General features: G+C 37.5%; 1 protein-coding gene across 3 annotated transcripts in view; it reads right to left on the bottom strand.

Annotated features, from left to right (window-relative positions):
• LOC116730869 (gastrula zinc finger protein XlCGF57.1-like) overlaps positions 1–15,140 on the bottom strand; it is a 39,110-nt gene that overhangs the window by 19,315 nt on the left and 4,655 nt on the right. For 2 of the 3 annotated variants that reach the window (XM_032580407.1, XM_032580404.1), the window contains one exon: positions 764–804. In XM_032580407.1, coding sequence (XP_032436298.1) covers positions 764–804 — 41 coding nt within the window. Of the gene's footprint in view, positions 1–763; positions 805–13,698; positions 15,041–15,140 lie in introns of those variants that run through there. The other variant, XM_032580408.1, reaches the window with a different exon arrangement.

The raw sequence follows: 15,140 nt of genomic DNA on the forward strand, positions 1-15,140 counted from the left end.
TGCCGAGTTAAATCCTGTTTTTGACTAAAACTCTTTCCACAGTTCACACATGAAAACAGCTTTTCACCAGTGTGAATCCTCATGTGCTGAGTTAAATTCTGTTTTAGACTAAAACTTTTTCCACAGTTCACACATGAAAACGGCTTTTCACCCGTATGAGTTCTCATGTGAGCATCAAAATCAGATTTGAAAGACAAACGCTTTTTACAGATGTCACATGAGAAAGGTTTTCTTCTTTCCTGATTTTGGTTCTCAGCTTCAGCAGCTTCCTGGAACATGACTTGGTTCCTGTTTGGTTCTGATTCAGTGTGGTCTGTTTGCACATCAACAGGAACCACCATGCAGGTATCAGTCTCCTGTTTTAATTCAATCTGTTCTTCAGCCTGACTGCAGTAAACTTCTTTCTCTTCCACTTTTATCTGATGATCTTCTGGCTCTTCCTGTTCTTGTTTCACCTGCACAGGTTCTAACTCCTCCTGGTCCAGAGTGGATCTCCTCTCCTGCTTTTCACCTGTGTGAATCCTCACGTGTCGAGTTAAATTCAGTTTTACACTAAAACTTTTTCCACAGTTCACACATGAAAACGGCTTTTCACCAGTGTGAGTCATCATGTGCCGAGTAAAATGTTGTTTTCGACTAAAACTTTTTCCACAGTTCACACATAAAAAAGGCTTTTCACCAGAGTGAATCCTCATGTGCTGAGTTAAATTGTGTTTTAGACTAAAACTTTTTCCACAGTTCACACATGAAAACGGCTTTTCACCAGTGTGAATCCTCATGTGCTGAGTTAAATCCTGTTTTTGACTAAAACTTTTTCCACAGTTCACACATGAAAACGGCTTTTCACCTGTGTGAATCCTGATGTGCCGAGTTAAATCCCGTTTTTGACTAAAACTTTTTCCACAGTTCACACATGAAAACGGCTTTTCACCAGTGTGAATCCTCATGTGCCGAGTTAAATACTTTTTTTGACTAAAACTTTTTCCACAGTTCACACATGAAAACGGCTTTTCACCAGTGTGAATCCTCATGTGCCGAGTTAAATACTTTTTTTGACTAAAACTTTTTCCACAGTTCACACATGAAAACGGCTTTTCACCAGTGTGAATCCTCATGTGCCGAGTTAAATACTTTTTTTGACTAAAACTTTTTCCACATTTCACACATGAAAACGGCTTTTCACCAGTGTGAATCATCATGTGCCGAGTTAAATACTTTTTTTGACTAAAACATTTTCCACAAGTCACACATGAAAACGGCTTTTCACCCGTATGAGTTCTCATATGAGCATCGAAAACAGATTTGAAAGAAAAAAGCTTTTTACAGATGTCACATGAGAAAGGTTTTCTTCTTTCCTGATTTTGGTTCTCAGCTTCAGCAGCTCCCTGGAAGATGACTTGGTTCCTGTTTGGTTCTGATTCAATGTGGTCTGTTTGTTCATCAACAGGAACCACCATGCAGGTATCAGTCTCCTGTTTTAATTCAATCTGTTCTTCAGCCTGACTGCAGTAAACTTCTTTCTCTTCCACTTTTATCTGATGATCTTCTGGCTCTTCCTGTTCTTGTTTCACCTGCAGAGGTTCCAACTCCTCCTGGTCCAGAGTGGATCTCCTCTCCTGGTTATAAACGTTAAACTTCAGGGAATCTGGAAAAGAAAACAGAGAAAAAGAGTAATTGTTACCTTTACTGAAGTAAATAGGAGAAATTGTTCATTGTTTGAAACAGCAAGGAACAAAAAAAACCACACAAAAAAAACCCACTTGAAAATTCAAGAGTGCAGACAGAGATACAGATCAGTCGATATATCCAGCTGACATTTGGAGAATTCTCAAGTGAACAGATGTAAAAAATATATTTTATTTATTACAAAATTAATTGTAGTCGGGATCATTGTTCATATTTAACAGTAAAATGTATTATTTCAAGATATTTATTTCTATTACTTTGAATTATATTAAAATTTTATTGTAGTCCACTTTATATTTTTATGGTTTATTTATAAACATGAGTTTATTTGTCGGTTTATTTGTTATTAACTTTTCTAAGTTAGACATTAAGAACTGTGGGTCCATTTTCTGTAAGTATAGGGACTGGTATAGGACCAGCATGCACTGGGTTGGGCCTGTTGGTTTTGACCAGAGCAGGAGAGGAAACAATGAAAAGTAGTGATGGTGAGATGCAGCTTCATGAAGCCCTGAGGAACTCCATCCAATCATTCGACTCATGAGCCGATGCACCGCGGTGCTTCATTTGCTCTACTGTGACATCAACTGGACAATATATGTAAAATAGGCAACATGAAAACAACATGAAGCTTTACAATAAATAAACAAGTAAAAGATGTTTGTGATTCTGATACATAAATTCTGATTAATCTGGTTGTATGAAACAATGGCTGGATCCAAAAGAAAACTAGAAACAAAAAGAAAAGAGGGTTGTGATTGGCTTGTTACTCGCTATGTCACCAGGGACAACGATTTATTACTAAAAAATAAAAACTTTAACTGCTCAGGTTTAGGTGAGTTCTCTGTCTTACCCGCTTCATTACTCGACACATAACTAATGTACAGTTTGCTCTCTGTTATTTGCTTGTCAAACTGGGAGAAATAAACTATAAAAGCAATCTTCAAGTTTTTTGAACTTCTTTTACCTTCGTACGAAGCATCACCTCAGTGCAGCAGTCAGTGTTGGGTAGTAACGGATTACATGTAACGACGTTACGTAATTTAATTACAAAAAAAGAGTAACTGTAATTCGTTACAGTTACAATGAGAAAATATGTAATTCAGTTACAGTTACTTCCGAAAATATTAAGAATTACAAATTTAGTTACATTTTTAAAAAAATATGAACAAAAACCTTTGCGAAATATGTAATGATATTTTTATTGCTTTGCGCCCTATATCGCCGTTTCCCGCTACGGTTCCTTGTCTCTATCATATTTGCCAGCCGCAATGCCACTCTGATGTTCCATCCTGTGCTGGCGGAGCCTCCTGGAGGAACAGCAAGCGAGCGGACGGTTCCATTTCAGCTCAAGCAGCGCATCAAAAATGACAGCCTTCCAGCACTGGAAATATAAGGAGCATTTCATTTACATATGTGAAAATGGCTCAAATTTAACCGTGCAGTGCAAGAAGTGTTTGCCGGCTATCAAGAACTTGTCCACGTCGAAGCAATCTATGTCAAACCTGAGGAAACATTTAGAGGTAAGTGCAACTCACTGATGGACGAAGCGTATTGTTTTACGAATATTTGACTGTTTGGTGTTGATGCATGACAAACGTTGGAATCTATTCTTTCCCATGAGACATTGTATGCAATGTGATAGTGTTATGGTTTTCATGATGAACATAAAGTAAACTAGAAAATTCCTGAAGAAATGTAACGGGGGCCTGCCAAAGTGTGCCCGTCGGTTTGGACCCAGCGTTCTGATGCTAAAAATTAGCACCAATGCTAAGCTTAGCTAAATAGTAGTCATTAGCTTGTGGAATTTTATCACTTGCTTCGCAAGTCAGTCACTACTCTCCTTATGTATTGCTATGGGCAGGCCCCAATTAATGCTACTTTGAACATATAATTATTAATCATAGTATATTTTTCTTCTATCTCTTTTTCTCTCTTTTCAGAGGAAGCATCCAGGCGTTCTTCTGAAAGGCACGTTTAGTCCATCTGATACTCGGGACCCATCGTCCACCTTAATTCTTGATGCACTGTATTGTGCCGTGTTTAATTTTACAAGCAAGGGTGTGCAAAGAAAAAATCACGAAAAATAAAATGTGATGTAAAAGTCTTACTTTGCTTATTTATTACTAAACTAGAGCACTTCATTGTCATTGCACATGTATGAAGTAATGAACTGCAGTTTGGCATCTAATCAAGTGCAACGTGTGCAGATTGTACAGCATGCAGTATTTAGAGATAAAATGCAGTTATTCACAGCTAGGGTAAGGAAAGATGGTTGATAGATATGTGCAGCAGAATAAATAAATTACCCCTAGGGAAATGCATGTATGTGCAGAGCCACTGTAGATAGGGCTATACAAGTGCGAATTGAAGAGGAACACTGTACAAATGTTGGGATGGTACAGTAAGGTATGGATAGAGGGGAAGGAAAGACTGGTCTTTGGGAAGAGTTCAATAAGGTGACCGCTGTAGGAAAGAAGTGGTTTCTGAACCTGCTTGTGTTAGTCTGCAAACTGCGTAAATGGTAGAGCCTGGGGGAGGAGCAGAAAAGAGTATGGCCCGATGAGAGGAGTCTGAGAAAATCTTACATGCCTGGTGCTGGCATCTCTTCTTGTGGACCTCCTGTGATTGCCTGTCAGCAATTCCCTCTCAGCTTAGTGCTCTTTTAAGGTTCCCACTCAGTTCTCAAAAATTAAATGTTGAACATGGGTCAATACTCATTAAAACCTCAAAGTAATCAAAAGTAATCAAAAGTAATTAGTTACATTACTTTTTAAAAGTAATCGAAAAAGTTACACTACAATTACATTTTAAACAAGGTAACTTGTAACTGTAACGGATTACATTTTTAAAGTAACTTACCCAACACTGGCAGCAGTGGCTTGTTGACTGAACTTTTATAGGATGTTTGGTTTGACAAACAATCGCCACTACAATTTATTTATTACAAATTATTACATTTCACAGCTACTAACACACTATTATTGTTTCATGCTGCTTGCTTTACTAACCTTGCGCTGCATTGTTCACATTTCTCCTGTTTTCAAAAGTAAGTTTGATTAGTTAAAGGAGGAAAAGCCATAAAAGGTCATTTTATTTCTACATCAATAAGCCATTTTCACAGCGTAATTGTGATTCCTGCGTTCATTTACCGGTTAACACAACATTTATACGGGAAAAGAACATTTACTAAAATGATCCTCATACAGAAAGGTGCAGACATTTAGACCTTAACCTGCATCCAAACGCTGGTGGTTCCTACCTATTCGGTGTAAGATTATCTGGGGCCTCCGGGAGAAATCCAGCAGTCTGCGATGATCATCCATCTCTTCCTCCGACTTGACGATGATTTCTTTAAACTCTGTGAATGTTTCTTCAGCAGCAGTTAACGGCTCGTTGATAAACTCGTTTAGAGAAACAGTCGAACATTCAACCAAACAGACCATGCGCCATTTTCTTTGTCTTCTTCTTCTTCTTTGGGATTTTATGACTGTCGTTCATTCATCTCATTGCATTACCGCCACCTTGTGGATCTTACGATCATCACATCTAAAGATTTCTCATACAGTGCCAGTTCTCTTTGAAAAACGTAAAATCTTTTCTTCCACTTTATCTAAATAAAACAAATACAATATTAGTATTCCAGTTTTCCACAAATCCAAAGTTAATATTGTCTTCTGATTCGTATCTCCTACATCCCGCAACATGTTTCACAGTTTCTTCACTCCACCAGATCAGAACCTTTCCTATAGTTTCCGTATATCCACAATGATCGCTGCTGCTTTGTTCGGAGTTACCGCTGGTTCCGCCCATCCTGTGGCTTATTGAGAGCCGATCAGCACCGGCTTGTTCACTGAATTGTGCGGTGCTGGTGGTCGAGTGTAAAAGACTTTTACCGGTTTTATCTATTTGATTTTTCTACCGGTATTTTAATAATAGTTTGTATTTTTTTCTTTTTTAGCTCTGAGGATTGAAGGTGGTGCGTTTGGCCCAGATGGTGGCGCCCCCTGTTGCTGTGGCTGTCCCGTGATCAACATAAATCGATTGAGGGAAATCCAAAGAGTGTTTGTGACGTCACGGTGTTTGGTGATTCTTTGCTCGGGAGCCTCCGATCCAGAACCTGTCAGCACCTACCGCCAAGCCTCGGCAACTCAGCTTAGTTTTTCCTAACTTCTTCTCATCTACATAGAGGTATTGTTTAATTTTACTGTTTTTATTTTAATAAATTGTTATAACTTTGAAACAGCGTCTATTGCAATTCACTCTAAATTTCCCCTCTCGCTGCTCCTCTTTTTATTCAGACTTGGGAAACCCTAGTTACAGAAGTTAACAGCTGCTAGAAAAAGCAAATTAAAGTAAGATAAATGAGTACATATGAAAATAAGAAATTTAAAATCTAACAAATAGCTAAAAATTGTAATTTATACCAGGTGAGTCTTTCTCCCCTACAATGTGGACCGGTACCAGTACTGGACTGATTCTGATCCTTCAAATGATTCTAACATAACTTAGAAGTTGATGTAAAAATAATGTTTGTTTTAGCCACAAAATGATTATGCTCAGCAGCAAACAACAAATCACCAACTACAGCATAGAGCAGCTCATCCATGTAGCAGCTATGTAGCCTGACGTAAAAACATTTTGCTAGACAATGTCAAACATTGAGAAGTTTAAGTTATTGTTATCAAACCTTATCAAACACGGAGTTTTGAAGCCAAAAATACATGAGAAATATACAGAGCCAACCATGAGAATCAACTCGTTTAAAGTTTAAACTCAGGTTCACACAAACACAAAGACCCTATAAATGTTGGGCTGTTGAACTGGACCATTCAAGCTAATTTTCTGTTAGCAGCTTTACAAATCTTTTACATGACATTACCAAGACACATTAAAACAAACCTTTATCTTGGCTTTTTTCTATTCTTCCTCTTTTCTCCCTCCCTGAAGGATAAGTCCTTTTTGGAGACATTGTTTTGCTGACTTGTCTTCTGACCGGAGCTTTTCACGTTTGGATGAGGCTCATGTTACCAGCGAAGCGTGCGGTACCTACCGCGGCCACCAGGGGCCGCCAAGAGCAATTTTTTCTTTCTATCAATAAAATAATAATTTCTACGTACATTATCAAATATATATATTATTGTAAAAACAAACCACTTAATAGTGACATTGTGTGGTTTTGATATTATGACAGAAATTATTACTAAGAAAAATAAATAAAATCAGCTCCACTGAGGGGGCCCCCTAGTGGCCCTGGGCCCCTTAGTGGCTGCTTGGTTTGCTAATGCCTTGTGCCGGCTCTGGCAATCAAAGCAGGAAAATTAATTTGTGGTGAATCTTGCATTTTCTTTAAAGTACAAATCCATTTTATTTCATTTGAACAGATTTTAATCAGAGTAAAACTGGTTAATATAATTTGAAAGAAAACTCAATCTCATTTTACTTTAAAGACAAAAATATCACAAATACTTTTTTCCAGATTTAAAAAAAAAACCCACTCAATTCTGTACATTCTAGTTTTGATTTTAAAAACTTTTAAAATAAACCCCACTAACTCTCTCTATGGTACAGAATAATACAAATCAATCCCTCAAGTCCAATCATGTGAGAATGTTCTGGAAGGGAGTCCATGTCCGGTCAAACTCAGTTAATGCATGAAATAGTCAGTGGGCCCCCAAGCCTCTTCATCTATCAGCATCAGTACTGGCACTCCTCAGGGCTGTGTGCTGAGCCCTCTGCTCTTCATGTTGTACACACACAACATACAGTTTGACATAAACAGTATTTTAATACAATAACATACAGTTTATCATTATTGTTTCTTGATAAAGAATATACCAAAAAGAACAAGAAAGCATCTCTGAAGGAAAATGTGTCATGGTTGCACATCTACAAGTATCCAAATGATCACATTTAACAAATACAACAATTTTCAGCTTTATAGACATGAAACCCCTCCAGTCTTTCATTCTAGTTTTAAACCAAATCAGTTCTATAGTGAACCTCAACATAGAACATGTATGGAAAATACTTCTACTGCTTTTCACCTGTGTGACGCCTCGTGGCGAGTCAAACTACCTTTGCGACTAAAGATTTTTCCACAGTTCACACATGAAAACGGCTTTTCACCTGTGTATCCTCACGTGTCGAGTTAAATTACATTTTAAACTAAACCTTTTTCCACAGTTCACACATGAAAACGGCTTTTCACCTGTGTGAATCCTCAAGTGCTGAGTTAAATCCCGTTTTTGACAAAAACTTTTTCCACAGTTTACACATGAAAACGGCTTTTGAACTGCGTGAATCATCATGTGCCGAGTTAAATGCTGTTTATGACTAAAGCTTTTTCCACAGTTCACACATGAAAACGGCTTTTCACCAGTGTGAATCATCATGTGCCGAGTTAAATTCCGTTTTACACTAAAACTTTTTCCACAGTTCACACATGACAACGGCTTTTCACCAGTGTGAATCATCATGTGCCGAGTTAAATTCTGTTTTAGACTAAAACTTTTTCCACAGTTCACACATGAAAACGGCTTTTCACCAGTGTGAATCATCATGTGCCGAGTTAAATCCTGTTTTACACTAAAACTTTTTCCACAGTTCACACATGACAACGGCTTTTCACCTGTGTGAATCATCATGTGCCGAGTTAAATCCCGTTTTAGACTAAAACATTTTCCACAGGTCACACATGAAAACGGCTTTTCACCCGTATGAGTTCTCATGTGAGCATCAAAAACAGATTTTGAAGTCAAACGCTTTTTACAAATGTCACATGAGAAAGGTTTTCTTCTTTCCTGATTTTGGTTCTCAGCTTCAGCAGCTTCCTGGAAGATGACTTGGTTCCTGTTTGGTTCTGATTCAATGTGGTCTGTTTGCTCATCAACAGGAACCACCATGCAGGTATCAGTCTCCTGTTTTAATTCAATCTGTTCTTCAGCCTGACTGCAGTAAACTTCTTTCTCTTCCACTTTTATCTGATGATCTTCTGGCTCTTCCTGTTCTTGTTTCACCTGCAGAGGTTCTAACTCCTCCTGGTCCAGAGTGGATCTCCTCTGCAGGTTATAAACGTTACACTTCAGGGAATCTGGACAAGAAAATAGAGCAAAAGAGTAATTGTTAACTTTACTGAAGTAAATAGGAGAAATTGTTCATTGTTTATAACAGCAAGGAACAAAAAAAAAAACACAAAAAAACACTTGAAAATTCAAGAGCACAGACAGAGATACAGATCAGTCGACAAATCCAGCTGACAATTGGAGAATTCCCAAATGAACGGATACTAAAATTATTTTTTTTATTTATTAGAAAATTATAGTCGCCTTTGTTAATATTTACGAGTAAATTTATTAACAATTAACAAAGGTCAATCATAACAATTATAGTGCAAATGCAATAATTCATGTATGATTTTGAGATAAAGGTGCAAACAGCAATGGATTAGTATTCACCATTCAGCCACATCCACATGCTGCTGCCAGCCAGTGTTGAGAGAAGGATTTACCATCATGTTGTTCTACTTCATTAAACACAGGTTGAAATCTGCATGAACCGCCGAGTAAAGGGAAGAAAGAGAGTGGGAAAACACTGACTTCCTGTTGAAAGGGGTAGGGGTTGTGGTGATGTCACTAATTGGCCATGTGAATGTGATGAGCTCTGGTCTGTCATAATACAAATGAAGTTTGATGCACCTGGGAGCTTATGTGGGGATGTTATTCCACCTTGATGTTTTATGGCGAATGATCAGATTTGAGGCTTAGTCACACCCACATGCTTTGATGTACAATTTTTTTTACGTCCTGTCAAGATGTACATGTGTGCCGAATTTTATGATCATAAGCCAAAGCATGGCTTGGGGTTGGTTTTAAAATGATTCTAGGGGGCGCTGTGGAGGAATTAGTCCACACCCACCAAATATTGGACTGCATTCCTGTCAGGGGTTGGATAAGAATCTATCACAGCGAGTTTGTTCCAGCTCGGTCAAAATGTAGAATTTATAGTCAAACGTGTGGCAGCGGCGTGACCCGTCACTTCGCCGCATCGCCATCACCACGCCCTCCACTGAAAACTCTTGCCGCTTTAAGGCAAGTGAGACCAACTTGTTATCTGTGCTCTGACACAAGATCACCTCGATTAGGTCAAGGGGGTCAGAGATGGAGCTTTCCAAGAAAAAAAAGTAACTCGCTGTTCAGAGGGGGAGGGGCTTAGATCACATCAAACTCTGATGACATAGGATTGTCAGGGAACCAACCAGGATCATTCATGCCAAGTTTGGTGCCAATTGACCTTTTAAAGTGAAAGTCATAACGTTTTGTTTGCGTTGGCGAGTGCGCCAAAGTCGCCGCTCTACCACGCCACCTGAACATATACAAAAAGTTAATTTTTTTGATAACTTTTAAAGCCCCACTCATTACCTGTATCCTGGCCAAGAATGAAGCCAATAGGTGAAAATCCTTAGGAGGAGTTTGTTAAAGTTCGATGTGACTAAAAGTGAAAAATTACCTAGATATGCCCCCTGACCCAAAATGGCTGCCTCTCCATGTAATTTAGGAGGTACCTCTAAGAAACTTTTTTTGCCACTGTCTCTGCGTGGTTCTCCAGCTGCATAGCAGCACAGAGGAAGCCTCTCCAGAGAATCATAAAATCTGCCCAGAGGACTATCGACTACTCTCTGCCTTCTCTCGAGGAACTCCACAGGTCCGTTGCCTCACGAAAGCCAAGAACATTTTAAGACTCCTCACACCCAGGTTACAATTTGTTCCAACTGGCTGCAGATAGAGGAGCATTAAAACAAAGACAAACAGACTGAAGATCAGTTTATACTCAGTAGCCATAAGGGCATTAAATGCCACCTAGTACAATTTATCACCCAATTTTCTTATAATTCGTGTCATTTTATTGAATGGTTTATATAATAGCAATACAGATTGTCATTATTGTTGCTACAGAATATGCCAGAAAAAAACAAAGCATCTCTCAAGGAAAATGTTTCACATCTCTACGTATCCTAATGTCAAGACATAAATGATCACATTTAACAAATACAACAATTTCTCAGCTTTATAGACATGAAATCCCTCCAGTCTTTAATTCTAGTTTTTAACACAAATACATTTAATAGTGAACCTCACTATTAAATGAGGTTCACTATTTAATAGTGAACCTTGATGTTTCATGGTGAAGGGTCAGATTTGAGGCTCAGCCAAACGTATGGCAGCGGCGTACATTTTCACAGGTGAAAAACACTTATACGTATTTTTTTTTTATCAACTGCTCGTTGATAAACTCGTTTAACCCTCCTGTTTTGTTTGTTTCTGCAAATATAGGCAGCTCATAATTTGGTGTGCCAAAATATGCATCCACTGCTAACTCAGCCAAATAAAGAGTTAGGAAGAATTTAACTTTTCTACATAATCATTCCTGTTCTCTGAGCTACTGGTACTGTTTCAACCAAAGGACGATATTTGGGGGAAATAGACGGGATGCATGTACTGGCAGGGTAATAATTTGCTTTGCCAAAAAATGCATCCTCCTCCTAGCTTGAAGAAAGAGTTAAGAGTGAAATAATCTTTTATACATAATTACACTTATCCTCTGAGCTCCTGGTATGAGTTTCACATCAATAGGATGATATTTGGGGAAAATATATAGGACCTGCTTATATCGGCAAGTTAATAATTTGCTATGCCAAAAAATGCATCCCCCTACTAACTTGAAGAAATTAATAGTTAAGAGGGACTTCACCTTTTCTACATAATGACACTTCTTCTCTGTGCTACCGCTATAAGTTTCATACCAACAGGACAATAGACAGGGGATGCAAATATTGGCAGGCTCAGAAATTAAAATGCATCCCCTACATTAAGGGGTGGTCAAAATGACTGGAAAAGCGCTATATAAGTTCAGTCCATTTACCATTAATAGACTAGACAGCGAGAGTTTAGAGCGATGCGCGCTCCCGCCGCAGGGCATGCGTTTCTCGGCACCGGAAGTTCCCCAATAACTGCCACTGCCACGATTTGAACTCGACCCTGCTGCCTTTTTAGAGAAAATATGGCTAAGAAATATGATAATGTTACGAATATTTTAAATATTTGTCTTGTCTGTAATATCAATAAGCGAGAGTTTATTGCGCGCTCCCGCGACAGACATGCGTTTCTAGGCGAAACAACTTTTAAAACTTTATTTAGCCTATTTCCAACCCTCTCTATTCTGTATCACCAGTAAAACGTAAAGGTGTTTCATACCTATACGGTGTAAGATTATCAGGGGAATCCGGGAGAACAGCAGTCTGGGCTGATCATCCATCTCTTCCTCGGACTGGACGATGATTTTATAAAAGTCCGTTAAAGTTTCTTCAGCAGCAGTTAGCTGCTCGTTGATTAACTCTCTCTGGGACTAAAGTGAAGACAGAGTTACTGCAAACACTCAAATATTTGCCAAATACACCAAACCCGTCTTCAAACATCATTAAAACTGAAGAAAGGCTAACGCAGCTATCTGGGCTTTGTTTTCATTTCCTGTGTGTTTCACGGTGGCTCCACTGAAGAAACACGAAACAGACTTTTAGTTCCGCTTTGAACTACACATGGAATGATGTTTTTAATCCTCCTGCAGTCTTAGTGCGATGCTCAGGAGGAGCGGATGTCACGGTCAGACATCTGGGAAGAAATGGAGGCGTCCCGCCTGCACATTAATACAAAGGCCTGTTAATGTTATTGTAGATAGAAAAAATAAGTATTTGTCGCCAAAAAAACACATGTTTAAGATTAACCTTTGAAAAAAAACAAGCAATTTCTGAGCTCCATAAGTGAACAAAATTCTCAAAACAACAAAAAAGAATAATTACCCTCAGTTGAGTTTTGTATTTTTAACAAATGAATAAAATGAAGGCCAAACCTCAAAATTTTCTTGCTTCCCTTCTTATATGAATATTAGCCTTTCCGAAGGAAAGGTTAACATTTGTCTCATCCAAAATGGTGACACTCAGACTTTCTATTCTTTTCCAAGAGAGAGCAGTAGATTTTTTGACTCTCAAGATAAAAAGAGCAGGATCCATTAAAACATCTTTTGAAATATTTCTTGGTGTTAAGCGGCTGCTTAGTTTATGCCTTGGGCCGGCCCTGATCAAACTACAAATTTTCACGCTTTTTCAGTCTAAAAGCTTCAGCAGCATGAATGTTGATGCACTTTTCTTTGGAGCTATTAAAGATCTGATAAATATTAGATATGTTATGATGCACAAATCTGAAAAAAAAAGTTTACTTTGATTCAAAACAACAAACCTGCAGCACATGTTTTCCTCTTATATGTCATAAAACTGAATTGTTTTTGGAATAAAAAATGATTTTCCATTAAAACATCTTCCCAATTTGAGCCTTATGTCAAACAGGCTCAATTTCCTGAGTTTGCAGTAGCAGAAAACTTTGCTGCTGACATACGGCAAGGAAAGGGAATAATCTGTGGAGTCAAACTATGGAGTGGAGTATAACTAATGCACTGTGGTAGGAAGTGCATTAGTTGGTAGGAAAAGATTCAGATGATTAAGGACACTTGATGTTGATTATAACACCACTGGTTAAATTTAGGCCACAATAAACAAACATCCTGGTATCTATTATGCTAACTACCTTTCCACTTAGCCTCCCTAGTATTATGCATTACATGACATAACTTTAGTCTGTTTTCAACAAGTTATAACAAGACACATTTGAACAGCCAAATGACTCCTGCAATGACTTTGGAAAGCAAAAATACATTTAGAATGTATTTCTTTTTTTTGGTTTTGTACTTATTTTTACATTTTTAATATAATCTTAATGAGTATATCCTCTTGATAATAATGGAATTCAGAAAATTATAGCATATTTAAAATAAGCTTAAATATATTAATTTTTCTCAAGGGTTCTCCGAGGAGCCGAAATGCAAATACTGTACTGCAAATCAGGATGGACAATTATCAAAATCTTTATTAAGAAATGAGAAGCAGTTTCAATAATAAGAGAAAGATTAATCTTCGTCTTTAAGTTTCTTTATTCGAAGGCAAAAGCGTTCAAAGAAGCTTCTCACTGAACGACACATCACACCAAGGAAAAGACCAACCCAAAGTCTGGTCTTATCTTTACTGCCAGATGGACCGCTAGACAATCCTTACCCCCACCTCAAAACTATCCCTCACCTCTTGGAGGGAATGTTTTATGGCAGGAAAAAGAGCTGATAAGGATTTCAGGAGAAACTTCTAATTATTTTTTGTCAGTTACTCCTGGGTGCAAACTAGTCCACACATGAAGTCGTTAAAGACAATTTCCAGATCAAGCATTTTACTCAACATGTCTTCAGGACTCTTCTGCTGTCACAACTGTGGAAACATCTAAACATTACCTGGAAACATTTTTAATGGAAAAAAAAAACAACTTGCAGAAATACAAAACCACAGCAGATGTAATCGGTAAATAAATGGCAAAAAGTATCATCAGGTCCATGAAAGATGAAATAAGGCTAAAAACAAAATGTTCTATTACGACAGACAGCAGGAATTTGCTCACACTATTATGTCACTCAGAATCCACTGCTAAGCTGAAAGAAGACCATCTTGGTGGTAAATCCAGTTTATTACATAAGAATTACAAATACAATGTTTTTCACTTCCATTATTGTACCAGAAATTGAATTTACGTCAATACATTTTCTAGCATGTTAAAAAATAAAAACCTTTTCAAACATAAACTGTGTAAAAGACAAACATACAATTTAGAGTACTTTTAAGAAGAATTACATCAAGAAAGATATAAAAATAAAAAAAGTAATTCAGTTTTACTTATATAACGCAAATTCACAGCAAATGTCACCTCAAGGAACTTTACCAAAAAATTATTTCAGTTTAGTCACACAAACATTTCAATCGATTCTAGTTGTGACACAGTACAGTAAGTAAGTTAATTATTCAAAGTAGTTTAAAAAGTTTCTATCTAAGGAAACCCAGCATAATCAGCAGTATTTCAAACTGAGAGAAAAGAATGAAAGTAATGTGTAATATTTAGTTTTTAATCAAAAAACAAATTATTTTGTGATTTATCAATTGATACGGTTACCCCTATAACTGAAAAAAAACAGTGTAGATACAATAAAGCATAAGAACACAAAAAGACTTCAAAAGATTTATAGATGTGAATCTTAAAATAATTTAGATCCATCATTCCTTTGATTAGTTTTCACTTATACCTTTAGAAATGAGACATTATCAGAAAAATTTAATTATTTCAACTTAAGCTATTTGAAGCCTTTTCTTAATCCAGTGGTTCCCCCCAGGGAGGGTCAGTGCCATTGCAGGAGGGGTCGGGGGCAGGAAGCACTATGAATGAATGAAAAAAAAAAAAAAACAGTTACACAAGTGTTTCGCTGGAAAGATGGTTTGTAGTTTGTTTTGTTGCAACCTAAAGTGTGAAATAAAC

Source organism: Xiphophorus hellerii, chromosome 13 (assembly GCF_003331165.1).
Source record: "Xiphophorus hellerii strain 12219 chromosome 13, Xiphophorus_hellerii-4.1, whole genome shotgun sequence".
NCBI classification, from domain to species: domain Eukaryota; kingdom Metazoa; phylum Chordata; class Actinopteri; order Cyprinodontiformes; family Poeciliidae; genus Xiphophorus; species Xiphophorus hellerii.